This window comes from Bombus pascuorum, chromosome 6 (assembly GCF_905332965.1).
Source record: "Bombus pascuorum chromosome 6, iyBomPasc1.1, whole genome shotgun sequence".
Classification (NCBI taxonomy): domain Eukaryota; kingdom Metazoa; phylum Arthropoda; class Insecta; order Hymenoptera; family Apidae; genus Bombus; species Bombus pascuorum.
In genome coordinates this window covers 7,286,989-7,311,335 of record NC_083493.1, presented here as the reverse complement: position 1 = coordinate 7,311,335, position 24,347 = coordinate 7,286,989, and the positions used below count along the sequence as shown (strand labels likewise).

Sequence of the window (24,347 nt, the reverse complement as noted above, 5' to 3'; positions counted from 1 at the left end):
TTAAGTGCAAAACTGTCGTCACGTAGGACAGGACTTATAAATCGTTGAAAAAAAGAGTATTTGGCATAAAAAAAAGAAAGGAAGAAGATGCGCTCGAACGAATCGTTTCCCCTACTTGAATCTGTAAGGTATGCTCGTCACGTTGTTTAGAGCTATTTATCGATTCTAAATCCGAAGCGAAATGTTACACATCAAAACGAAATATTTTTGCGGTGCAAAATTTTCGCAAAATGAAAAGTCAGTTCCTCTGTGGCGTGTTGAGATATACGCGAGATTTGGAGCCTAAATCGTTGTACGATTGTTTATATAGAACGAATTTATATTATATAGAACGATGCGAAAAAATGTTAAGTGTGCTTGTAAGTGTGCTGTATGATGATTTCCGGTGTTTACGATATTCGTTTGCGGTCACGCTGAATAAGTCTTGTCTTACACGTTCGCACGCATTCTACTTGAACCACCAAAGAAATACACTCGCACGTATTTCTTCTCCAAGCGCTTCTCCAAGGCACTTCTATAATGGGAAAGAATGCAACGATAAACTGTGCTCTATATTTATCACAAGTTTTAGTATTAAGTTTTGAAAGTTAGCGTTAACAGGTGCCATTTTTGTGCCATCACTTCCCTTCTTTTCAGGCAGCTAAATAAGACGAATAGGAAAATTATTCACCGTTAAATTCCATAACAATTTGAGATAACGATGCCACTGATAAATTTCATTGATTTGCTGAAAATGGAAACAATCGGGTGAGCTCGCGGAAAGAAGAAAACGAAAGAAACGAGAAGGAAAAACGGATAGATCGAATGAAAGCGATGCCTGATTTGAAGCGCGCATAACTTAAGGATCGCGCAACTCGAGAAAAGAAGCGCGAGACAAACGAGAGAAAAGGAAAGCATTTTAGGCAAGACGTGTCGGAGTACATAGACTTCTCGTGAAAGTAGAGCCAATGGAGAAGAAACTAATCGGGCGGGAAGCAATGCTGCTTCAGTCATCCGCGTAAAAGCATACTTGCAGTTATAAGGTCCTAAGTAAGAGTGAACAAAGAAATTTAAATAATGCAAGACGAAACGATGGAAGAAAATCATATTGAAAGGCCTAGGTTGTCGCACTCGTTTGAAAAACTTTCCTGCAAGAATGCATACAAGAAGTAGCGTACAATTGCTGTACACTCGTTTGTTGACGCGAATATAAGGGGAAAAAAGTCGATTTGATTTGTATATGTACACGGTGAGCCCGAGGTTCGTGCAAGGACAGGTGCATTTACGTATGAATGAGGAAGAGATCTGGCGAAATCGATACTCGTTTCTTTCTGATTCATAATCAGTAGGCGCGAATAAATCAATGGCCGTATCACTTCATTCTTGTAAACGCTAATGTCCTCTGCGGCGATCATTGTTATTATACGAACGAACTCAAGACGGCATGGTATACAAGACTAAGAACAAGACCTAAAATGGGGACATAATATTTTATAACTCAACTTTTGTACAGAATAAATAAATACTTGTACTGTGGACCAATATTTCTTTTATTTCATTCGCATGTTTATGACTCGATTTCATTGTAAATGAAATATTCGAAGATAACAAAAAGTCATATGACAAATGTTATATAAAAAATAAATTACAAACATTGACTATGAAATAATAAACAATATTTTTTTTTTTTTAATATAGAAAGAGGTTTGTTGAGATAAAACATGTAAAAAATTATATGATCTGTATTTACCTAACTATTTATATTCAATTTACAATTGTTCATTTCTTCTTAATATTATAAACTATTTATCTTTTGTTTGAATTAACGGTATTATAACTATAGAATTTTTTGCTTCTGGTATGCGCCACCATCTTCCAAGTCTGTGTTCTTGACCAATTCCAGCAATAAGTTGAGTTCCATCCGAAGTGAAACATAGTGCATTCACGAACCCTGTTAATTGTATCTCAAATAACGGATTCAATGATCTGAAGGAATCGCCGCATTGCCATAATCTGATAACACCATTTCGTGATCCTATATTCGATAATTACGATAAACGATTAAAATTCTTTCATAAAGATAAATGAATCACATATTTAAAAAAAAAGTATTTAATACCTGATGCAACTAGATCTGTATTGAGTAAAGTAGCTATACTCGAAATCCACATTGGTTGATTATTGGTTTCATCTTTTCCATGAGCGTCTGGCACCGAACATAAAGGTTTTTTCTTTAAACAACCCCAAACGCATAATTGTCCATCGTCTCCACAACTAAAAAAGTGTTCTTCGTTTATAAGCTTTACGGTATCTATGCTACCAACATGTCCATTGAATATAAGTTGTGATTCTTCTACGATTTTCCAAATTCTTATCGTCCCATCGAAACCACCGCTAGTTATAGCTCGTTCACGCGAAAGCGCGTCAATCGATGTAACACCATTTTGATGTCCAAATCTAAAAAAGTAATAAAATGAGACTATAATAGAGTATGCTACGTTAAAATAATAATGACGATATGATATACTCACAAAGATTCAACATATGCCATATCACCTAAATTCCATACTTTTACGCTTCTATCTTTAGAACCGGAATACAACGTGTGTGTATCTCTACGGAAGACTAAGCTGGTAACACTATCCCTATGACCTTGCAAGTTTTTTATGTGGTTTAAGGTATCCCCACAAAATACTAGAATATGTTTACAACCACTATCTCCTGCTACCTTTAATCATAAGAAATAGATATTTATATATACTTGTGAATGCAGATATATTATAAATGAAAGTTTATATAATCTTACCAAAAATTTACCATCAGTACTAATTGCCAAACATTGTACATATTTCATTCCAGCCTCCGATTTCCTTTTTCCTTTAACGGCTTTCAATTTTGCTCTTTCTTTTAAACACCCTAATATGTAATATTCACTTAAGTAAAATTATTTTCATAATTCAATGGTTGTGTTATCAAAAATAACATACATTTAACTAAACTACCATCCTTTGAACCAGAATATAAAAATTTTCCATTGCTAGAGAGACATAAACAGGTAATTGAATTTTTATGTTCTTTACATTTTAGAACAATTGGTTCACCATGATTGATATAATTTGAAGCTACAGTCTTTCGTAACCTTCCCTTTTCTTCTAAATATTCCTCTTGTAATCTTCTTGTTACTGCTCCTTCTTCAAATTCTGCTCTATCTCTCTCTATATTTATTTACAAAACTGATGTTAAAAAGTGAACACATAGAAAAACCATTTCATAAAATAATTTACCTTCTTCTTCGATTTGCTGAAGGTATTTTTTTGCAAGTCTTACACGCTTCTCCTGAGCAGTTTCTTCTTCTTCCTCGCTTTCATATTTTTCATTTCTTTTACACAAAATAATAATTAATAACAGTTAAAAATAAAATTATTAAATCTAGATTTGGAAATATATAAATACCTCTGATTTTCTTCTGCAAGTTCTTCGTCTGTACTGGCAATACTTTCATTATCATCAGGTATAAACTTATTTATCTTCTTTGTCTTCCCCTTTTTATTATAACCATTAAACTAAAATATGATAAATTTGTAATCTTTTGTAGTACATTACAAATAAATTCAATTGCATCTTGCAACACAAAATAATTTTTATATATCAAAAATCAAATATTTGTAAGTATACATTTTTTATACCTTTCTTTTAATTCCTCCGCTACCTTGTTTATTTCGAATAAAAAATGACATATTTACAAAATGCTTTTTCAAACGAATTTTAACCTCTCTTGCTCCTACCACATGGCTTATTTTTCTTAAACAAGCATTGTCAGCAACTGTAATCAAGAAATCACGATAGTAATCTATGCTACAACCCGCTACATGGAAAGTCACCGGTAGGATACGACGATGGCGCACTCTATATTCAATGAACATAGTACATTTTTCGAATAATGCGTAATTGGCAAACCTGATCGGTAAATAAGGCATTTTGATCCCTTATAATTTAATATTTATGTAAAAAAAAAATATGGTTCAAAAAAAAAGGGTACTTATGGTTTGTTTAGGTATGTTTTAAAATATTTGAGTGCATAATAAATTTAAAAAATCGTATACCATAACAGGTATTAACATACAACAGGTATAACATACCATAATTTTACAGGAAATATTTGTCGTTCACCAATTGCCGAAGCAGTTTTCAACAACGAAATAAATTTATTAGGTTTGAATGATTCTTGGGAAGTAGAAAGTGCAGCAATCATAGGATATCATACAGGTAAAAGTCCGGATCGTAGAGCTATGTCTACGCTAAAAGAAAAGGGTATCACTAACTATTCTCATAAAGCACGAACAGTGAGTAAATTTATTATTATATAAAAAATGTCTAATGTTAGTATTAATGTATTTTGTCATTATAGGTCAAGATAGATGATTTTACCACATTTGATTGGATATTTGGAATGGATAATAGCAATATTGAAGAATTAAATAATATGAAACCTGCGAATTGTACTGCTAAGATTGAACTTCTTGGAAAGTATAATCCAGAGGGAGAAATCATAATCGAAGATCCTTACTATGTACATAATTATTTTAATACAAAATGTTAATGTAAAATTTTCTATGATAAAACAAGAGCTAAATTAAAAAAGATTTATTTACAGATGAACAACAATGATGGATTTTATGAGGCATATGAGCAGAGTGAACGGTGTATAAAAGCTTTCTTGCAACAATTTACAAGGTATTATCAAAGAATATATTGCACTTGTAATAATTTATAAATTAAATTTAAAGAAATATAATTATAGTAAGCTTCTTATTTCCAGATGATAGTTTAAAAAAACTGAATGAGACTTAAAAACTATTAATATGTATAATTAAAATTATTAAAATATCATGTATATATTCTTAGAGACAAATTCTTATAAAATATAATGTGAAAATGTAAATTCTTTGAGATAATAAAAATTCATTACAGAATTAAAGTATTGATTCATTACTACTTATCATTTACAAGTATTCTTTAAAAGAAATTCTCAATCATCTTTCATATATAAAATAACTCTCTAGTTTCATATCATATTAATGCATGTAACTTACACATATTTTGATTTCTATTAACTTAATACTCGTGTAACTACATATTTACTTGTAGAAACAACAGTTATTTAAGATAAAACATATATGTGTATTTATTTCATTTTACAAGGTTTCTTACATAACCTTAAGGACACTATTGTATGAATATCTTTTTAAAGGTGAAAATTAATTTAAGATTAGTAAACAGCAACATGTCACCAAAAAAGAAAGTGTTAATGGTGTGTTTAGGTATATCAAGAATGTTATTTGTCTATGCAGAGTAATATTGTAAGCATATCATCTTTTGTTCTATCAGTATTAAAAATTTTTAGGAAACAGCTGTCGTTCTCCAATAGCAGAAGCAGTATTTTACAATGAAATAAAAAAGTTAAATCTTTCTGATGTTTGGGAAGTAAATAGTGCTGCACTTTTACAGTATCACGTAGGTAACAGTCCAGAGCCTAGAACTATGTCTACGCTCAAAAAGAGGGGTATTACACATTATACTCACATAGCGAGACAGGTATATATAACAAATTGTTTTATTTAAAATGTAACATAAAACATGTCTTTCTGTTTTCAGATAACAAAGGAAGATTTCTACAAATTTGATTGGATATTTGGAATGGATAGTGGAATAGTATTTGATCTCTGTCAAATGCAACCAGAAGATAGTCAAGCAAAAATTGAACTTCTTGGAAAATATGATCCGAATGGAGAATTAAATATAAGAGACCCGTTATTTGTAAGAATTGTTAACGTATTATTGTTAAATTATTTTTGTTATTATTAAATATTTAAATATTTTTCAATTAAAATAATAGGACAGTGACAGTGCTGGATTTGAAAAGGCATTCGAGCAAGCTGCAAGAAGCATAAAAGTATTTCTGGAACAACATAAAGGTAGCTTTATATACCATGGTATTTCATTTATTAAGTCATTCAAATAATTTATTTTTATATTATCTTATCAAGAAATAATTTCCTTTACAGATATTGTAAATACATAATTACACTGATTATAATTGCATCGTTATATATAACTTATATATAAACTATTGTATATTGGAATAAACATGAAATATGTAAATATTATGAATATGAATTATTCTTATTTAACTTTACATCCACTTATATACACTTCAATAATGTTACGATCATCTCCGGAATAAATGAATTTTTGAAATCGTTCTTCCAAGGTACTGCTTTGCAAATTATTCAAAAGTCCATCACTTACATCTGTATCCACAATAAGAGCATCAAATTCTTTACCGACTTCGAAATTCCCTACTTGATTATCTATCGCAAGGGCTAAAGAAATATCGCATTAGAGATTCAGTAACTTGCAGTAAATAATCTTGATCTAATTCTAAGAACAGTACCTGCTGCACCTCCTAAAGTAGCCATATGAAATACATCTTTATAATTAAGCGCTTTATAATTATCCTTCATTAAGGACAAATGGATCGATACTTGTAAAGCTAATCTCATTGCATCTAAAATACTACAACTTTGTCCACCTGATACATCTAAAGATAAAAATTGATTTATTGAAATAAACTGCATAATTATCATATAACTATAAAGTTATTAAATAAAAATAATAAATTTATACCAGTGCCAAGTCCAATCTTAATCTGTTTGCTTTTCAGTCTTTGAATATCACAAAGACCGCTTTTTAAACATGTATTTGATGAAGGACAGTGTATAATTGCTGTATCACGCTCATTTAATAATACAAGTTCATTATCTGAAAGATATATCCCATGAGCTAACACTGTCTGAAAATAAGCAGTTTTTAGTTTTTTTACATTTTGTATATATGTATTTATGTATATATGTATATATGTAATTATTTATTTTGTATACCTTATTTGTAAGAAGTCCAGCTGCATCATATACAGCTGCATAAGAAGGATATTCAGGAAAGTTATTCTTCACAGCTTCTACTTCATCTTGATTTTCTGATACATGAGTCTGAAATATTTTACGTGTATGTTAAAACAATTCATACACATAGAATATTTTGTACATAAAAAATATCTCATATATAGTACCTGTATATGAAGATTTTTTTCTTTTGCTAGTTTTCCTAATTTTTTCATTAGTGTCATATCACAGCTTAAGGCAAATCTTGGTGTTATAATTGGCTTTATTAGAGGACTCTATAATAATTATCATATAAATAAAAATTTGATCTTTATAAAGAAGAAGTAAAATATAAATTTAAATGATATTCATAATCTTACATTTAATTTAGCCAAATCTTCTATAAATTTGTTTATATTTTCTATAGATTGTTCAGTAGTTTCATAATAATTATCACTACGTTTTACATTCATACTTATTTTCCCAATGAATGCTCGTTGACCCTTTTTAGCTGCTACTTGTCCAAGGATTATAGATGCTTTTGAATAGAGAGATGCAAAATAACATGCTGTTGTTGTACCACTCTTTATAGTCTGTTTCTATAATTTCAGAAATAATATGATCATCATTTATATAAAATATAATCTAAAAAATATTTTGATATTACATTACATTGAACTCACCACAACTGTATTAAATACTTTTTCAGCAAATTTTTCATCTGTATATTTCTTTTCTAAGGGAAAAGTATAAGTCTCCAGCCATTCTAAAAGTTGTTTATCATATCCAACTCCTAAATTAGGAAGTTGAACAGCATGAATATGACAATCAATAAATCCTGGTACTAAAAATTGACTATTGCTGAGAACACTAACATTTTCGTTTTTTATATCATCTAAGTTCGGATTTATTACTATATTAGAGATCTAAACATAAAAAAATATATTATATAATTTAATAAATATAAGGTTTACATTAGGCGTAATACTTAATTTATTATGATAAATAATGACATTGCAAATTAAAAATAAATAAAAATAGACCGATACATACTTTGCCGTTTTTAACGTGTATCATACCACGGTCGACGATAATCAAATCTCCCTGTTCGTTAGAATGAATAAATGGACCAACAAATACTTTTTCTCTGGCAGATTGAGACATTGTGTTAATTTTTCTTGATATTCCAAATTTACTGTAACGCGCACCATAAATGTTTAAGAATAAGATAAATGTAATATAAAATAGTTACAACAATTTTTTATCTTTCTTAATATTTATAATTAATAAATATTGTATATTTTTTTACTTTTCACCTATTTATTAATATTATTATTTTTTTAGAAATAATTCATTTATATTCTTTGAATGGTACGTATTGTATTGTCTTATAGTATAGTATTCTCTTATAGTATAGTAACGGAGAACATATCGATGTAACAAACAATAAGAAGATAAAACTAATATCGTGCCGAAGCTATACAAATATTTATATCTATTTTTACATACTTATTTTCATATATTATACAGAACAAAAAAAAAAATGATCTTAAAGAAAGAACAAAAATCTGAAATCTTAAAAAAATCGGATAAGATGATGGATACTCATCGAGAATTTTTGGATATGGATACCGATGAAGAAGATTTTGGTCACCAAGGTATAATAATTAAATACATACATCTTAAAATTTTGACTAAATTATAAAAGATCAGCGATTAGTTAAGATTTATTTATATTAAATTGAATTACCAAATTTGAATATATTTTGAGGAAATGTGTAAAACAATTTTAGATATATGCATGATAATTCTAATTTCTGTTACGATATCTAAATCTCTGTTCTCTGTAATTGAGAAAATAATTTAAGATATTTAATTGTATTGTAGAATCACCTGATGCAGGCGAAGAATTTGTCGTTCCCTCAGAACCGGAAAAGCCTATTTTCTCCGAGAAAGATTTAATTGCTTTAGTAAGAACACCAACGTAAACCCCGCAATTTGAAATTTTAAAACTTATGTGTTGCCCAAATCGGGTCATCAGAGTCCATAACAAGATAATTCATTGCAAAATATATTTTTTTAATATCTACTTAATATATATATGCAGATAAAAACATTGTGGACTTACGATTATTTATTATCGTTTGATTCGTTTTATCTAAGAAGTAATACTAAATTAATTATGCATCAAATTTTATATAGTATTACAAAATTGTTCTAAATCAGTCTAATGAAACATTACTGCAGAACTAATTCATAGTTTGAATGAAAAAGAATTAGATTAGAAGTCACACTTTAGTATTATAAGAAATTCCTATCAGTTTAATGATAGGAATTTACTGTAATGCCATCTACGGCGCGACTTTTGAGATCCTGTTACAGAAGTAGAAATACTTTTCATTGTAGGTTTATGTTTACTGTAAGTTTATGTAGGTTTACTGTAGGTTTCATTGAAACGATTAAATTTTTTCGTTTGAATACGCTTTTAGGTGAAATATGTGAAAGATTTAACGATATATTCTTGCAATGGCGTAAGTTGGAACGAGCATTCCGATGAAACAATTCAAGAATATTTTAAGAATCCATCATATACAGTGCTAACTACATTTTACGATAAAGATGAATTAAATGCTATGTTGGATATCCCGATACATGCATCTAAGGGATTTACATATTTCTTAAGATCATCATGGCAAATTTATACCCCAGAAAATTTTTTAAAGACCGTTTCATTTGGCAGTATTAACAATAATATTAAGAGTAATATCCTAAAATTTATGGAAAATATGTATGCACCGATGGTGCTGCACAGTGAAGATTACGCTTCATGTATCCAAATAAAATATTATAAATTTTTGTTCATGTAGAATAGTATATGTGGTATAATAATTACAAAGTTTCAAAATTTTATTTTTATTTGTTATCATTACATTATCTCATTATCTCGAACAAAAGTAACCCATATTAGAGCTACAATTTCCCATAACGAACAGTTTTAAGAAACGACGTATTTTTAAATTTACACGAGTTTATCGTACATCTAATGGAGGAAATTTATAAACCAATGGGTAGAACTATTTTATACGTACCAAAAGAACGTCTTCTCCAGACATTTTTAAAATCGGATACAGACAATTATTTTTTGTTGGGTACAAATAAAACAACGACCATTTCCGAAGAAGATGAAAGAAAACGAAAGTTAATCGACAGGCTAGAAAAAGTAGTTTGCTTTTGGATCAGACAGATACGTAGAGCAACGATGACGTCAATAAGAAGACAAATTAATAATATACAAGATGAAGTCGACTATTGGAATGCAAAGCGTCAGTTTCTTATTAATTAAATTAATTTTTTTATTTTTAGCTACTACATCTTTTTTTAATAAAAGGTATCTGTTTTGAATTCCTTATAGATTCAAATTTGAATCATTTGTGTGCTCAACTTCTTAATACGGAAGTTCGATTAATCATCGACATTTTGAAAAATTTGCATTCTCCAAGCGCAAGTGAATTAGAGAAATTAACTATCCATATTAATGATAGATTAGAGGAAGCGTCGTCAAATTTAAAGTACTTAAATATTCTACTTCGTTTTTGTAAAAATTTAAACATTCCAGAAGATGTCGAAAATTCTGTGACAGAAGCATTACTTCTTATATTATTCATTTGGGCGGAATCGTCATTTTATTCTACGAAGTAAAAACAATGACTTATGTTCAAAAATAATATTTCTCTATGTAATATTTCTATATAGTAATATTTCTAGGTGTAATATAAAAATATTATGTCAAGCATTAAGCTCACAAATAATGGAACAATGTAAAAAATATATCAAACTGGACGTTGCTCTTGGGAGTAATCCTGAAATGGGAATACAGATGTTAGAGAAATGTATATTTTGTTGTGATGTTTATAAAACAATATATGATAACGTATGTTTTCTATAAAATATACTTTTTTGTATTAACAGTTGATTGGTAGATTATTAACACTTATTGCAGGTCATGATAAATGTTACATGTTATATCAATGTTAACAGAAAATGGGACATAAACCAGCAAGAAGTTTTTAACAAAATTAATATTTTTAAACAAAGATGCTACGATGTGATTGAAATTTGTAAAGCTTTAATAGTATTTGGAAGGTATTTGAAAGAAGAAGAAAAAAAAGTAAGATAGAAATTAATAATCATTTTTATATGATTTCATAGAGACGTTAAAATAGGATTAATTGGAGGCCCAAAAGGAACCGAGTATGAAGCATATTTACGAGAAATTGAATCTTTATTTTACGGAAATTTAAATGAAATTATAATGGCACGTGACATCGTGTTCGATGTTACAAGATCCATTTGGTTTATAAAAATTAAACAATTTAGATATATAGATTTGCAATTAGAAAATATGGTAGTAAATTTAATTAATGATATATTTAAAAATGTAAAGAATATAGAAGAAGGTATCGAGGCAATTTACGTTTTACAAAAATTTAAAAAAAGAGAAAATTTACGAGAATTATTGCAAAAAAAATGGATACAGGTATATATCAATGTTGTGTGTATTAATTGATCGCTAGTAAAAGTTATTTATAATAGTAATAAAGAAATTTTTAGGTATGGAAAATATTTAGTAGTGAAATCGAACACTGTTACATCAATGCGATTAATCGATCCAGGGAAGAGACTGATATTGGTGTAACTTCGTTATGCATTTTAAAATACTTAAGAAATCAGCATTCTATAATTACAAATGCATTAGATTGGATAGGAGATTGCGATTTTGGAAAGTAAGTAAAACAACCTAAATTATTTAAACAGATTTATTGAAATGATAGATTTCCTTCTTTAAATATCTTATTCCTTTCTGCTAAACATCTTTTTTATAATATGATTTCTCTACATTCGTATCTCTGAATAGGACGTATTATGCATGATTTCAGCTGTGTTTTGCAACGATATGAACATGTAGTAGATGTAATTGACAAGAGAAGAAAGATGTTTAACATTTACAGTACAAATGGAACGCAATATATATAATGCGAAATTTTATGTTATTAATACTGTGGTAAAAGATAAAAATAATTTCATTTTAAGAGAAAAAAATAATAAAAAATTGATTTAAAAAGCTTTGTATAACGAGAACTTCCTCTGTCACTTCATTATCAAAATAATGCTATTGTTACAATTTTGGACGGGGTACTGTACTCGTAATTTTTTTAAATATATGTCGACTTATTTTCGACTTAAAAGAAATGATAAGAAATCAAATTAAAAAATTAAATATCTATCTGACATAATATGGAATATATACCTTCTTATATTTTATTTGATACGAAATATTATATTATTTATGTTCACTCTGAATTTGTGACAGACTTATAATACAATTCACATTGTTGATACTTTTCAGGATAAAAGTTCATTCTACATGTTTTATTTGTTTAAAATCTAAAGTAATATAGCATACATAGATCTTTCAAAGATTTGCATTATATGAATTCCTTCTTATCAATCACCCTGCCTTTTTGTAATAGTGTAAAAATAAGATTTGTAATATAATTGGCATAGGATGAAAGAGAAATCTCAGATGGCACTTTACACATTGTGAGGTATTTGAACAGTAACTAAAGTAAATATTATACTTTAGTAATTTACCATATCAAAATGAATTCATACAGGTTGTAGTCACAATTGAAAATAATAATAAATTATATTCTATTAAATCATTATTATAAAAATCTTTTGAATAACATATTGCAATTAATATCACATAAAATAGAAGAATATCACAAAAAAAAAATGAAATTACAATATTGAAATATTTATATATATATAAACTTTTAATTTACTTATAGAGAGCATGAGTGTATCTTCTGTATTAAAACTAATTAACTTTGGGAATTTTTAATATTAAATAACGTTTATGTAATGTCTAAAACAATTCCCAGTTTCTTACTTACTATATTCTACCTTTCCATTTGAAAATTTCTAAGAAATGTTTATTTAAAACATAAATCAAATTGAATACTGTTACAGTTTTTATACATAAATTTTAATGTCAAAAACGATAAAATTCTTATAAACACTCAATTATTTAATTTTTGAAATTTGAATACTATTCCCGAATAATTTACCCGTATTTAGGCACAACATTCATACTTTCATTTCCTAATATGCTATTAATACCTTTTATTATATTCTGTGGTCCCTTACACAAGTTAAACACTAAATGTGAAAAATAGATGTAACAATATTAGACACATAATATGTTCTTCTACGTTATTAAGATACATATATACTGCATTACATTTTCATGTTTCCCAAAGTTATAGTAGTTACACAGAATATGCACATGATATATATTATATTTTTTTATACATAACAAAACATATTTAAAAGATAAGAAATAAAATATAATGAATATTTTTGAATGTAATTTGCCAATGGCAATATGTATAGGGTAATCTATGCAATTAATATTTTTCTGTACTATTAGGCACATAAAATACGTAAATTACATACATATAAGAATGCTTCTGAGAGAAATAAATTATTTTAGTAAATGGAACAAAATAACATATTAAGTACTATCAACAAATATAAGAATACATGTATAATCGTGTATTTGTATTTATATATATAATAAATTTTATAACAAGTTTCCTCTAAAAATCATACCTATGGCTATAAAGAAGATCATGAAATATAATTATTACTGATATAATAAACTCAATAAATCGTCATCAATATTTTGATGGTATATATTATTTGATGACGTAACTTCCTAGAAAAAATAGATGTTAACTTTTCTTTGTGGCTTCTTTAACACGATACAATACAATTTCCAACAATAAAAATATAAAAAATATTTCGTTAAATATTAGTGTTATTGGTTATATTCTAAAAATAACATAGTGTAATAATAGAATAGCACCATTTATAAGTTCATTCAGCTTTTACGGCTGAAACTAGTTGTATATTACATTGAGCTGTGTTAAATTGGAAACTTTGGCATAGATTACCCTATAATCAATTATGCATCTTTACTTAGGAACTATTATAAAATTTATACATAAATATTTTATGTATATATACATGATACTTGTACATGTGCATTCATTTTTTAAATTTTGATTATCATAATGCTATAATCTACTTTTTGCTTAGAGAATTAGAACACTCTTTTGGCACAAATAACTTAAATAATAGTACGTATTTGGTTTGTTTTTACCCTACCTATTTTTACTGCAGTTTCAATTTGATGCAATTACCAGATTTTCCTGTCCACTCGTTACCGCAAAAATTGGACTACCCGGTGTATCCTTATAATCAAGTAATTCACTATCATCGCTAAACGAGCTGGTACCCGAAGAACCAATTTGTTCTAATCGCGATGGTGGTAAAAGAAATATCAATGAGATCGCTATTATCATATGCCATGCACTATGAACATACTACAAAGAAAATACAAATACTTTTTATAATAATAGAGACAATTTTCCACCCTTGTTAATATATAGTAATTTATAATGTACGTACCTGATAATTGGCTTCTGTCTCAACTAAAGAAAAGAGCAATAAACCTAAAATAGCTAGTGTTAATCCTGCTAATAACTTTGAGATCCTATCAGGCTTTTTCAGCCTTCTCAAGTGAAAACAACGATAAGCATATGTCCCCATCTGGAAATATATGAAAAAAAGAAATAACGCTATTATAAATGTTTCTTCTAAATTACTTACTGGGATCATAATGCCCATTCCTAATGGTACTAATATACTAGTTAAACTTGTTTTATTGGATTCAACGCCAAAAGCTATAATAAGAACTCCAAACATATGACATAACGATACAAAACGAATCGGTATTTCAGCCATAGCAACAAGTGTTACCCAAAATGCTAATATACTTGAAAAAAAGTCACTGTATTGCAAAACCTGAAATAAATTTAATAAAACTATTTATAAAAGAAAAGATATGATACAATTGTTATGAAATAATTTACATACTTCATATTTAGCAACACAATAAGTCATAACATGTTGATCACAAGCATGGTACAGAGATGAAAAGAGCATAGTTGCCAAATAGACTAATCCCTCAGTATATAATCCGCGCTTAACAGCTAAATATATAGCAGGTATGAAGAAACCATTACTTAAAGTTAGTATCAATGTTGTTATAAGAAGAGAAGATTCTGGATTGGCGCTAGTAGCATCAGTGCAGCCCCATCCTTTGTATCCTGTGTAATAAAATATATCGGTATAATAGAAAGAATTATATGTATAAATTATAAATAGTAGTTATTCTAACTAGTAATCAAACCTTCAAAACATTTGCATGTTGTATAATAAAGAATATCACGATGAATTTCTTCACAAACTCCATGATGACCACATGGATAATTTCCAGCAAATACACATTGCCTAGTTCGTATATCCAATGATACTAAAATTTCTTGTATTTCACAATTTACAGGTCTTCTATTTAATGGATAATATCATTTTGTATTTGTAGTTTGATTTTAATTTTAATATTTTATATTTATATTTCCAAAAATATGATCTTACCCATTAAAATAGCATGTTGCATCTAAACTAACATACCAAGTGTCTGGTTGTGGATATGGTATCAATAATGTTCCATCGCGTCTATCAAATGAAGACAAGATCATTGACATTTCGGATTTTTCACATATCATATTATTTTTAATTCTATCTGGAATTCGCCCACGCTGAACGCAAAGTATAACTTTAACTAATTGCCTTGTTGCTATCTGAAAGATACATATATGTATAACAAGTTGAATAGTTTATGAAATTATATACAAAAGTTTCAATAATTATTGCTTACCTTATCCATTTCCAGATGAGCACTTATATCAAGTGTACCACCAATATCAATTAATGGCAAAATATCAAACTGTGTTATTACTGGCTGCAATTCAGTTAATATTACCCAAGAAGTTAGCCATTCTCTACTCTGAAAATCAGTTTTTTACACAAACACATTTAATAATTAATATACTTCATATTTATTTGTTATATTTATATTCATGAAATGCTTGATACCTGTAGTAAATAGACCCCTGAAAATATTTGTGAGTGCTTAATTCTAACAAGCTGATATCTTGGGAAACATAGATCATCAAAATATCCATCTGATATACGAAATTGATTTTTCATAAGATCTCCATTATAAAATGATTCATTATATTTATCTTCACCATGATGTGAATGATTTTTTGTTAAATCTTTCATGCGCAATTGAGCTAATGCTTTAGAAAATAAAGGTGCATCCAAATATTGTCTTACAAAAGATTTTTCTGTTATTCTAATTGGGCATTCTGAAAAACAAGATAGAGCAAAAATAATTTATAAGTTTAACATTAAAGTAACTAAACAAAGTCACAAGTAATGTAAATTTACCTGAAGTGACTACCTTCACATGTACTTCAATAATACTATCCGAAATAATCATTAAATAATAATAACTATCTTCATAAGGGGAAGATTCTGTAAAGGTATATGAACCCAGCATAGTTAAATTTCCAGTTTCAAATGATTCAGAGTGATTGAAAACGGGCAAAGAACGCCCTTTTAATGCCATATTTTTAATACAAAGTTCATGTACATTACGAGATTTATGCACAGTAAAATTGCAACCCCAAATATCTACACGAAGATTCCATGTTCCTGACGGGACATATATCCTAAATAAGAATGCAATATATTAGTAATTCTCAATGTCTACAATGGTTTGGATATGATAATTATACTCTTTACTTGTAGTAAGAAGTAGATTCTTTTGTTCTTAATGTTTGTTGGTAACCAATAGGAATATTTTCTATTTGTTCTGTTTGTGTCCATACAGCTACAGAACCTATACTGTAGTGACATTTATGGCCAAGTCCCTATATAAAACTTTAGAATTAATATAAAATAATACAACATTAGAAGAGAGATAAAATCAAGATATACCTGCTGTTGAACCTTTTCATCCCAGTGAGACAAATATGCTCCAACAAACCAATCTCCAGCTTCTGGTCCATAAACTGGTATAATCGCAGTGGTTTTTGGTTCAAATGTTGTAATTGCAGAAACTCTAATGGTATGATTACGCTTATGATACATTTCATTAGGAAATGTATCATTATTTATAGATATCACAGGGTAACTGCCCCATTGCAGGTATCTGAAAATCATAATATTAAAAGTAAATATCATATTACAAATATCTATATGTTCATGATAGCAAAAACAAATATTTACATATGTACTTTTCTCTCTGGGCAATCTTGCCCATCCATAAATGCTGCAAACTGCCAAGTAGCTCTAAGCACCTCTTTTGGAACTGTATAATGAAACATGGCTATATCTGAATAACTTTTGAACGAATGTAGTAATCCTTCCTGACTTGCATCCGGCATAGTACATTCTTTAGCTATCAATGTAAATTATTTGCACGTTCTAAGTTAGATATAAATTTATTTACATAAAATACATTTCATAAAGATAAAAATTATAACATTCTTCATGCTTAAGTAAATGTTATTTAAAAAAAAAGTGTAGTATCATCTTAGAATATAAACTGTTAAAAGATATAAGTTATTAAAAAATAAAAGATAGAAAGAAAATTATCAATTTTGTAAACGAAAATATCTGTTTTTAAATTTACCTGGAAAATGTAATAAGATTAAAAAGACGTAAAATTGAAGAATCATGAGATATCGCCTTGGAAAATAACATATCGAAAGCATGATAATATTTTTTGACATCATAGAAAGATGAAAATTTTTTTCAATCGGATATTTCCATCCACTTCTTATTAATTATCGATCATTTTCCCGTTCCTGTGTTGACTGTACATTTTGCACAGACAATAAATCACTGCGACTAGCTAGCCCGCAATGTTTGCGTGTTTAGTCTATATAGGTTTTCTTCGATCAGCTGTAGCGGACGACATATAAATAGCAAAGGGTGGAATGAATACAAGCTGTAAACTCATAAACGAATGCTAACTTGATTTTATTGAAAACGTTTATTCACAACAATTTATGATACTTAATGCTTAATGCTTAAGAATGCATGAATGCTTTAGTTTCGTCAGTGTTAAAAACTTCCATAAAGCGCGCACGTGGGACGACTGTACTCGAGATGAGCGCCATAGTAACTGCCTAGCGCAGTCGCCCCGAGATAACATTCACTCCTTGTCCTCGTCTGACAGCAGAAGCTGCTTGCGCGGACGATGTTGCTTGGAAAGCGATGGAGACGACGAACGCGGAGTTGCGCTGGCGCAACAGGGCGATAGTGACCTTTGTGGCGGTCTAATGAAAATGTCATGTGTTCGACCGTTCGCGAAGAAACGCGATCGTGAGAAAGCGCGTCAATGAGAGTCGTAAATTCCCGTTACGATTATAGAATCGACGCCATGAAATAATCGATCCCTTATTTCGGTTAGGATACTAGAGATGGTTGAATTGATTATAACACTGAGAATAACAGATTACAAAGCTCTTTATTCCAACAACTTGCAGACAAGATAGTTACGCACGGTACGTATAGATATAAATTAAACAGATCACTAATTTAAAGATGTAAAACCAGTGCCGAGATGTTGACTAAGTTAAAGATGTAAATCGAATCTAATTGAAGGTGTTTTAAACCACTTAATGGCCTTAATGGTAAAATTAAAAAGCTTAGTTTTATGACAGTTCCTTAGGATTAAGGACTAATTATATTTGCACAGCCGGTGGCCGTGTTGACCGAGGGATTTCGGGTTACACAAAGGGTCGCCGCTAACTTACCGACACCATGATATTTTAAACATTTCGAAGAAGCATTGTATTCATCTTAGCACAAAAATAATGACACATAAAATACACAAATGAGATGGACAAAAATATGATTATGATAACAAAAGGATAGAAAGAAAATGAAGCAAATATTCTTAGCGCAACATTTTCTTGGCTTTTTATAATACAGTTATAAAATTTTCTTCAACATTTTCCAATCGATATTTACACAACGATATATTATAATACTACAACGTAATATATGAACATTTTTATACAAAGCACATAAAAAATATCTTTTCATAGACTTCTACTTTCTAGAAGATTAAACTTCGATATCTTCTTCGGCAGCAGGCAAAACTACTGTGGTCACAGTTACTGGTTTCGTTTTCGATTTCTTACACAACAAAATCTCTATCCTTCCCGAAATGTTACTCTTCAAAATCGCATTGATCATCATAGGAATCGAAATGGCGTTTGGTAACAAAGGTACGTCCATCACTCGTGGTTTCACTTCCGTGTTTTCGCTTCTGCAAACGATGTACAGGTCCGTATCAGACAATTCGTCGGATATGTTCGTCAATAAAATACGAATCTGATAATTGGGTCCCAATCCCAAAACGGTAGCTTCCATGGTAAGCAAATGTGGTCCCGCAACTTGACTATCGTTCAAAGATTCGACTAATTTTTTGGCTACCATCAATCTCAGTCGAAGAAGACCTTGTTGAAAAGTAGAATGAATCTTCTTCGCTTCTGACCTTTCTCGTATCGTTTGCTCAACGAACAATCGCGTTTTCTTCGGTACTAAAAATTTGGTGCTATCAGTTGACGGTAAATTGGATATCGCGTTGTGAATATTGAAATCCGCAGTCCGTTTTAGAATTTTTACACACAGTCCACCTCCTACGGTGACCATCGCCATCGTTCGTTCTTCTTGACCCATTTTACCGTACTGTTTCGAAAAGACAATGCACGATATTTCTATCTTATTAGTACTCAACTTAGAATAATAATTATTCGTAAATTACCTTCATCGCAGAAACTGGTTCCATGATTTTTAACGTGTCCACGTGATGTTTCCCGTCGTACACGCGGATGCCATAACCAGCGGTACTCACAGCGAGCAAAGAAAGTCCAATTTGCGGAACTGGTAAACTTACCGAATCCAAAATCGCACCCGGAACACGAACATGCCAAATTTTAATTCCCTGTATTATCAATTTATTATTATTTGTAACGATTCGAGTAAAAATACATGGCTGAAGTAAAAATATTCTACATACCTTCCTAGAGAAGCCGATCAAAGTGCTATCCATGATGGTAACCGCGACGCTTCCGTTATTAAGGGCTGAAATGGCTACAGCCGGCGATGGTAATTTTTCCCAAAGTTTCACGGGTCTTCCTCTTCTTATCGCGCCTATCTTACCATCTCTTCCAACAATTACTACACTCCCATCGCCGGTCCATAAACCTGTACACGCGAAAGCAACCGGCGGCCATTCCAATAAATGTTTGTCCATAACAGAAAATGTTCTACAACGAAAGGATCGTTTAATTTTATAATTTTTCATTATTCATATAAAAATTGTTTTTAAAGGGAAGTGGTACCGAGGATCCAAAATAAGTGCTTCTCCGAATTCCGTGCCCAGCACGAGACAACTACTCGCTGGATCGTTCCATGAGTCTCTTCGAATCACGGAAATCGCAGTCAAAGCATTACTTTTAATCAGTGGAACTCTTCTGTATTGTTCCGCGAAGCTAGACCTCAAATTCGGATCCATGGATAGGAATTTTAGTGTTCGCGGTGAGATAAATCCCGCTCCGAGTTCCTTTAACAATAAATCCAGTTCGTCGGCTAGTGTTAACACATTCAATTCCTCGTCCATTCCAGCCTTATGCCAAATCTATGAATAAATTTATTGTTTCAACTTTGAAAATCAGAGACGTATTGGTCACTAAGAAATCAGAAAATTGTCTGTACCTCCCGTTCTTTCGGGTGTACGTCAATGTGTGGCAAACAGTATTTAAAATACGGTCTCATGTTTTTGAAGATGTAGACGCTAGAACCAACACCCACTGCCAGTACGGACGATCGAGGTTCTCCATTTTCTGTGTAAAATCCAACCACTCCACAGGGTGGATCTATCATGTTGTGTTCTGTTATCTGGTCACCTCCTTTATAAACTCTTATCTAAAAATAAAATATTAGAACATCGAGGAATGTAATTCCGACATCTTTTTAGTTTTGAACATTCTATTTCATTACTTTAGGCGAATTGACACCCAGTGTTCCTAGATCGACACAGACAAGTCTAGCGTCTCCATCACCGCTTACATCTAACATATCAATCGCATTTGGTAAAGTGTATAATCGGGTTGCTGGTTCCCAAAGCGCTTCCAACCATCGACTGGTGCCAAGATCACCAATGTTATGTCCAGCCCTAAAAATTGCACAAAATAATAAAAAGACGAATGTATCTAATGCTTTACAGGTTGTAGCTATATCTTATCACGTTTAATCGCGATTAAATTAACGTTGAATACAAAGGATTAAAAGGATTAAAAATAATTTTTTCTTACCGTAAACCGTGCATGTTCGAAAATCCTTTTTTTAATGTTTACGACAAACTGTTATCTTTAATCAAAATGCATTATTAGTATGTCTGTTTAAACGTTTCCCATACGCATTCTATGTACAGTAGTAGTAGTATAGCGCAGCGTAATAGATTGTCATATCGTTATTAATACGCTGATGAGTCTTTTTGAGCTAAAAGAATTCTTTTTTCGAATAAATCTAAATGAACACTGTGCCAATTGTAATTTTCGAATGGAAGAAAGATCGATCATATCGGAAAATCTGTTTAGAAAACTCGCTAAAGAATGAAACAATACCAATGAATCGCGCTTTGTTGTGAACATTTGTATCCATAGAAATGTTCACGTGCACAGAATATCAATGATCGCGCGCAACTCGTCTCATTTAATATTAAGAGAAACAATATTACATCGTAATGAATGAAAAATAATTTCTATATCAGATATTGTAGAATTTTAATCAATATAAGGTATAAGTGAACCTAGATTATCTTTAAAAAATAGTTTTTATGAACACAAACTATTCCTCATAAACTATACTAATAGTTCTGTTTCAAGTTAATGAAACAATCGTAAAATTCAATTTCTTACTTTATGTTTTCAGGTAACGTTCCTATTCTATGTTTTCAAGTAGATTCTATTTAAAGCATTGTTATTGTCGCGGGTTTCCTTTCCTTCAGAGACTTAATCCAGTTTGACCTTTGTATAGTATGTATATAAAGCGGATTTCGGGATGAAACATGTTTTTCAATGAATTCTTCGCCAAGTTGTGAAGACATTACATCGAATTTTCTAGACCGATAATTGTACACCCTTATTGACAAAGTTCTTTTTGTAACGGATTCCTTTAGAATTAAGGATAATACGGGCATACTCGATAATAATGGACACAAAATCTGAACAAACATTAACGCCGATAGGAGTCACGAAGAATGATTCAAAAGTACCATTCTGGAAATTTTGGCAGGAGAACATAAAATTGAAAAGTGGAGACACCAATTCAAATCATCGAGCTGGATATCGTTGGAGAAATTATAGAAATTCGAAAAAAGATGACAATTGGGATGAGATCGAATCTCCACAATTTGTGGATTTTTTTAATCCACCAGATATAGCAGATTCGTTTTTCAGTAAATAAAAATTATAAGGATCGGACAATTCTTGAATCCTGGTGTTCATTCCTCTTTATTATTTTCAGACAAAGCAATTGTAACTACAAGCACGCCATATCAAAATCATACAAACACAAAACATCCGAATACGATAGCAGACGATGAAACGTTGGTTGCGTAAGAGTTAAAATTGTGAATTTCTTTAAATCAGATTCAATCTATTTTCTTCTCGTCTGATAATAAAAAATATCACTTAATATTTTTTTAGATCTCTAAATAATTTCTATTTATCCGATATAACACCTGGTAATGATGAAAAAACATACGTAAATAGTGATGATTCTCAGAGTCAAGAAAAAGAAAAATATGTGGTTCATAATGCTAGGAAATTGGTATGTCAATTTACATAGCTGATATTGTCATAAGTATGATTCATCTGTAAAAGATTGAGGTTAATATTTTAGGAGCCTAAAGCTAACGTCAAAGCATCTAATAAAACGAAAATGATGCAGAAAATCGGGGTCGTATACCCCTTCACTTTTGATTTACGAAAAAAAAATACACAAGACGGAAAACAAGAAAATATTAAAAAGGTATGAGAATCACACCCTTTAATCTTACAAGCTATTAAAAGAATATATACTTTTGTATTATTCTTAGATATTGAAAGATGAAAACAAAGTGAAAAAAATAGAAAACTCTAATAATTGCGATAAGATAATTAAGAAGAGTACCGACGTAAGTATAAACAACATCACATTCCACGTTAACAAATAATAGATATATTTTTCTGCTTTTAAAATAAACCAGCTGTGGAAGAAACCACCATTTGTACCACAGTTGTCAAGACAGAAATTACCACCACCAAAATCTCCACCTTTACATACAGCGTCTCGAGCGCAAGAAAGAAAACGCTTTGACGAAAATATACAAAAGAAGAACAAACAAAAAGAACAGATGATACAAATGGTAATAATATTCCGTAATTTTGTAATTAAATAATATTCTGTTTTTAATATTATAGTATATATCCTAAAAAATATATATATATATATAATAGGCAATTGCTGCTAAGAAAAAGCAAGAGGAAGAAGAAATTGCATTACTAAGAAAACAAATGGTTCATAAAGCTCAGCCAATTCACAAATATAAAATTGGTTTACCGAAAATTAATAAACGACCTTTAACTGATCCTGTAAGTCCGATAGTATTGAAACGTCGTCGTCGCATATAAATATTTAAAATATGTATATCTCGGGAATAGTATAGCACATTGTAAAGATTCTGTACTTAATTCATAGTAGTACATTAGTAATTAAGTTTGAGATATTTTTCTTTTACTCCCTTCTTTCCAAATAAATATATTTATGTAATGATGTAAATTATTAATACTTGATATTACACTTAGTAATATAGTAGTATATTCATATACATTTTGATTCTATAAATTTTATCAGTAAAGACAATTTCCTTGGATGTGTATCTCTAATTTCTCAAAATAACATTTATTACGTCTCGTTATACAATACGGGCTGAATTCGATCCCTCGGTCGGCCATTAACTGTGCAAATAATTAGTCTGACCGTAATAATCCTAAGGAACTGTAATAAAACGAAGCATTTCCTTATGGTTATTGTTCCATCAGGAAAAAGGGGAAAACGTTTTCCCATAAGAGAACCCGGAAACAACCAGTGGTAATCAACATTTCTTTACTGGCTTTACATTTTTAACTCAGTCAACATTGTTAGTCATCTCTATTGTCCTAAACGAAATAGGGGATTGATCATTTCGTGGCGTCGATCGTAACGGAAATTTACGACTTTGTATGTGTCTCTAAATGTGTCGAACACATTTCTTATAAAACCTAACAATTATTCGGAATATACTTATAAATGCTAAATAATTGTTAGTTAAAATACTAGTAAAAAGTT

At 30.0% G+C, this 24,347-nt stretch overlaps 8 protein-coding genes across 13 annotated transcripts; 4 read left to right on the top strand and 4 right to left on the bottom strand.

Moving 5' to 3' along the window:
* Window positions 1–1,722: 1,722 nt before the first annotated feature.
* Window positions 1,723–3,971, bottom strand: LOC132907795 (U3 small nucleolar RNA-interacting protein 2). Its single transcript, XM_060961194.1, has 8 exons — window positions 3,666–3,971; window positions 3,433–3,542; window positions 3,264–3,358; window positions 2,967–3,194; window positions 2,786–2,895; window positions 2,511–2,707; window positions 2,099–2,436; window positions 1,723–2,014 (listed from the first exon to the last, which is right to left on the bottom strand). The coding sequence occupies exons 1-8, from the start codon at window positions 3,954–3,956 to the stop codon at window positions 1,782–1,784; spliced, it is 1,602 nt and encodes a 533-aa protein (XP_060817177.1). The 5' UTR covers window positions 3,957–3,971; the 3' UTR covers window positions 1,723–1,781.
* LOC132907811 (low molecular weight phosphotyrosine protein phosphatase-like) lies at window positions 3,900–5,574 on the top strand. Of its 2 annotated transcripts, XR_009658266.1 has the most exons (6): window positions 3,900–4,033; window positions 4,132–4,322; window positions 4,388–4,549; window positions 4,634–4,713; window positions 4,799–5,339; window positions 5,488–5,537. XR_009658266.1 is itself a non-coding variant. In XM_060961218.1 (5 exons), the coding sequence occupies exons 1-5, from the start codon at window positions 3,997–3,999 to the stop codon at window positions 4,800–4,802; spliced, it is 474 nt and encodes a 157-aa protein (XP_060817201.1). In that variant the 5' UTR covers window positions 3,900–3,996; the 3' UTR covers window positions 4,803–5,574. The 2 variants fall into 2 exon arrangements, 1 of the variants encoding a protein (XP_060817201.1); XM_060961218.1 differs by having other exon boundaries at window positions 4,799–5,574.
* LOC132907809 (low molecular weight phosphotyrosine protein phosphatase-like) lies at window positions 5,176–6,170 on the top strand. The gene is made up of 5 exons (XM_060961216.1): window positions 5,176–5,300; window positions 5,384–5,574; window positions 5,635–5,796; window positions 5,876–5,954; window positions 6,045–6,170. Exons 1-5 carry the CDS (start codon window positions 5,213–5,215, stop codon window positions 6,059–6,061), a joined length of 537 nt encoding a protein of 178 aa, XP_060817199.1. The 5' UTR covers window positions 5,176–5,212; the 3' UTR covers window positions 6,062–6,170.
* LOC132907797 (guanine deaminase) lies at window positions 5,956–9,213 on the bottom strand. 4 transcript variants are annotated; one of them, XM_060961195.1, is made up of 9 exons: window positions 9,049–9,213; window positions 7,974–8,115; window positions 7,604–7,846; window positions 7,301–7,519; window positions 7,109–7,216; window positions 6,921–7,028; window positions 6,667–6,832; window positions 6,434–6,580; window positions 5,956–6,362 (listed from the first exon to the last, which is right to left on the bottom strand). In XM_060961195.1, the coding sequence occupies exons 2-9, from the start codon at window positions 8,082–8,084 to the stop codon at window positions 6,163–6,165; spliced, it is 1,302 nt and encodes a 433-aa protein (XP_060817178.1). In that variant the 5' UTR covers window positions 8,085–8,115; window positions 9,049–9,213; the 3' UTR covers window positions 5,956–6,162. The 4 variants fall into 4 exon arrangements, with proteins under 4 accessions (XP_060817178.1, XP_060817180.1, XP_060817179.1 ...); XM_060961197.1 differs by having other exon boundaries at window positions 7,974–8,024; XM_060961196.1 differs by lacking the exon at window positions 9,049–9,213 and adding an exon at window positions 8,814–8,953.
* On the top strand, window positions 8,464–11,954 carry LOC132907816 (uncharacterized). The gene is made up of 10 exons (XM_060961225.1): window positions 8,464–8,578; window positions 8,808–8,890; window positions 9,410–9,749; window positions 9,914–10,243; window positions 10,333–10,615; window positions 10,686–10,851; window positions 10,921–11,063; window positions 11,130–11,457; window positions 11,532–11,704; window positions 11,858–11,954. Exons 1-10 carry the CDS (start codon window positions 8,464–8,466, stop codon window positions 11,952–11,954), a joined length of 2,058 nt encoding a protein of 685 aa, XP_060817208.1.
* On the bottom strand, window positions 11,724–18,022 carry LOC132907814 (post-GPI attachment to proteins factor 6-like). Its single transcript, XM_060961223.1, has 13 exons — window positions 17,593–18,022; window positions 17,187–17,358; window positions 16,896–17,109; window positions 16,701–16,828; window positions 16,344–16,627; window positions 15,987–16,261; window positions 15,769–15,897; window positions 15,486–15,691; window positions 15,241–15,398; window positions 14,925–15,157; window positions 14,658–14,852; window positions 14,457–14,597; window positions 11,724–14,371 (listed from the first exon to the last, which is right to left on the bottom strand). The coding sequence occupies exons 1-13, from the start codon at window positions 17,693–17,695 to the stop codon at window positions 14,171–14,173; spliced, it is 2,439 nt and encodes an 812-aa protein (XP_060817206.1). The 5' UTR covers window positions 17,696–18,022; the 3' UTR covers window positions 11,724–14,170.
* Window positions 18,023–18,246: 224 nt separating this feature from the next.
* On the top strand, window positions 18,247–23,701 carry LOC132907799 (targeting protein for Xklp2-like). 2 transcript variants are annotated; one of them, XM_060961202.1, is made up of 8 exons: window positions 18,247–18,469; window positions 22,156–22,434; window positions 22,503–22,593; window positions 22,685–22,808; window positions 22,881–23,009; window positions 23,077–23,154; window positions 23,227–23,385; window positions 23,477–23,701. In XM_060961202.1, exons 2-8 carry the CDS (start codon window positions 22,188–22,190, stop codon window positions 23,648–23,650), a joined length of 1,002 nt encoding a protein of 333 aa, XP_060817185.1. In that variant the 5' UTR covers window positions 18,247–18,469; window positions 22,156–22,187; the 3' UTR covers window positions 23,651–23,701. The 2 variants fall into 2 exon arrangements, with proteins under 2 accessions (XP_060817185.1, XP_060817184.1); XM_060961201.1 differs by lacking the exon at window positions 18,247–18,469 and having other exon boundaries at window positions 21,924–22,434.
* LOC132907794 (Bardet-Biedl syndrome 1 protein homolog) lies at window positions 18,864–21,786 on the bottom strand. The gene is made up of 7 exons (XM_060961193.1): window positions 21,290–21,786; window positions 20,976–21,150; window positions 20,691–20,900; window positions 20,318–20,613; window positions 19,993–20,242; window positions 19,738–19,917; window positions 18,864–19,661 (listed from the first exon to the last, which is right to left on the bottom strand). The coding sequence occupies exons 1-7, from the start codon at window positions 21,301–21,303 to the stop codon at window positions 19,035–19,037; spliced, it is 1,752 nt and encodes a 583-aa protein (XP_060817176.1). The 5' UTR covers window positions 21,304–21,786; the 3' UTR covers window positions 18,864–19,034.
* Window positions 23,702–24,347: the final 646 nt, after the last annotated feature.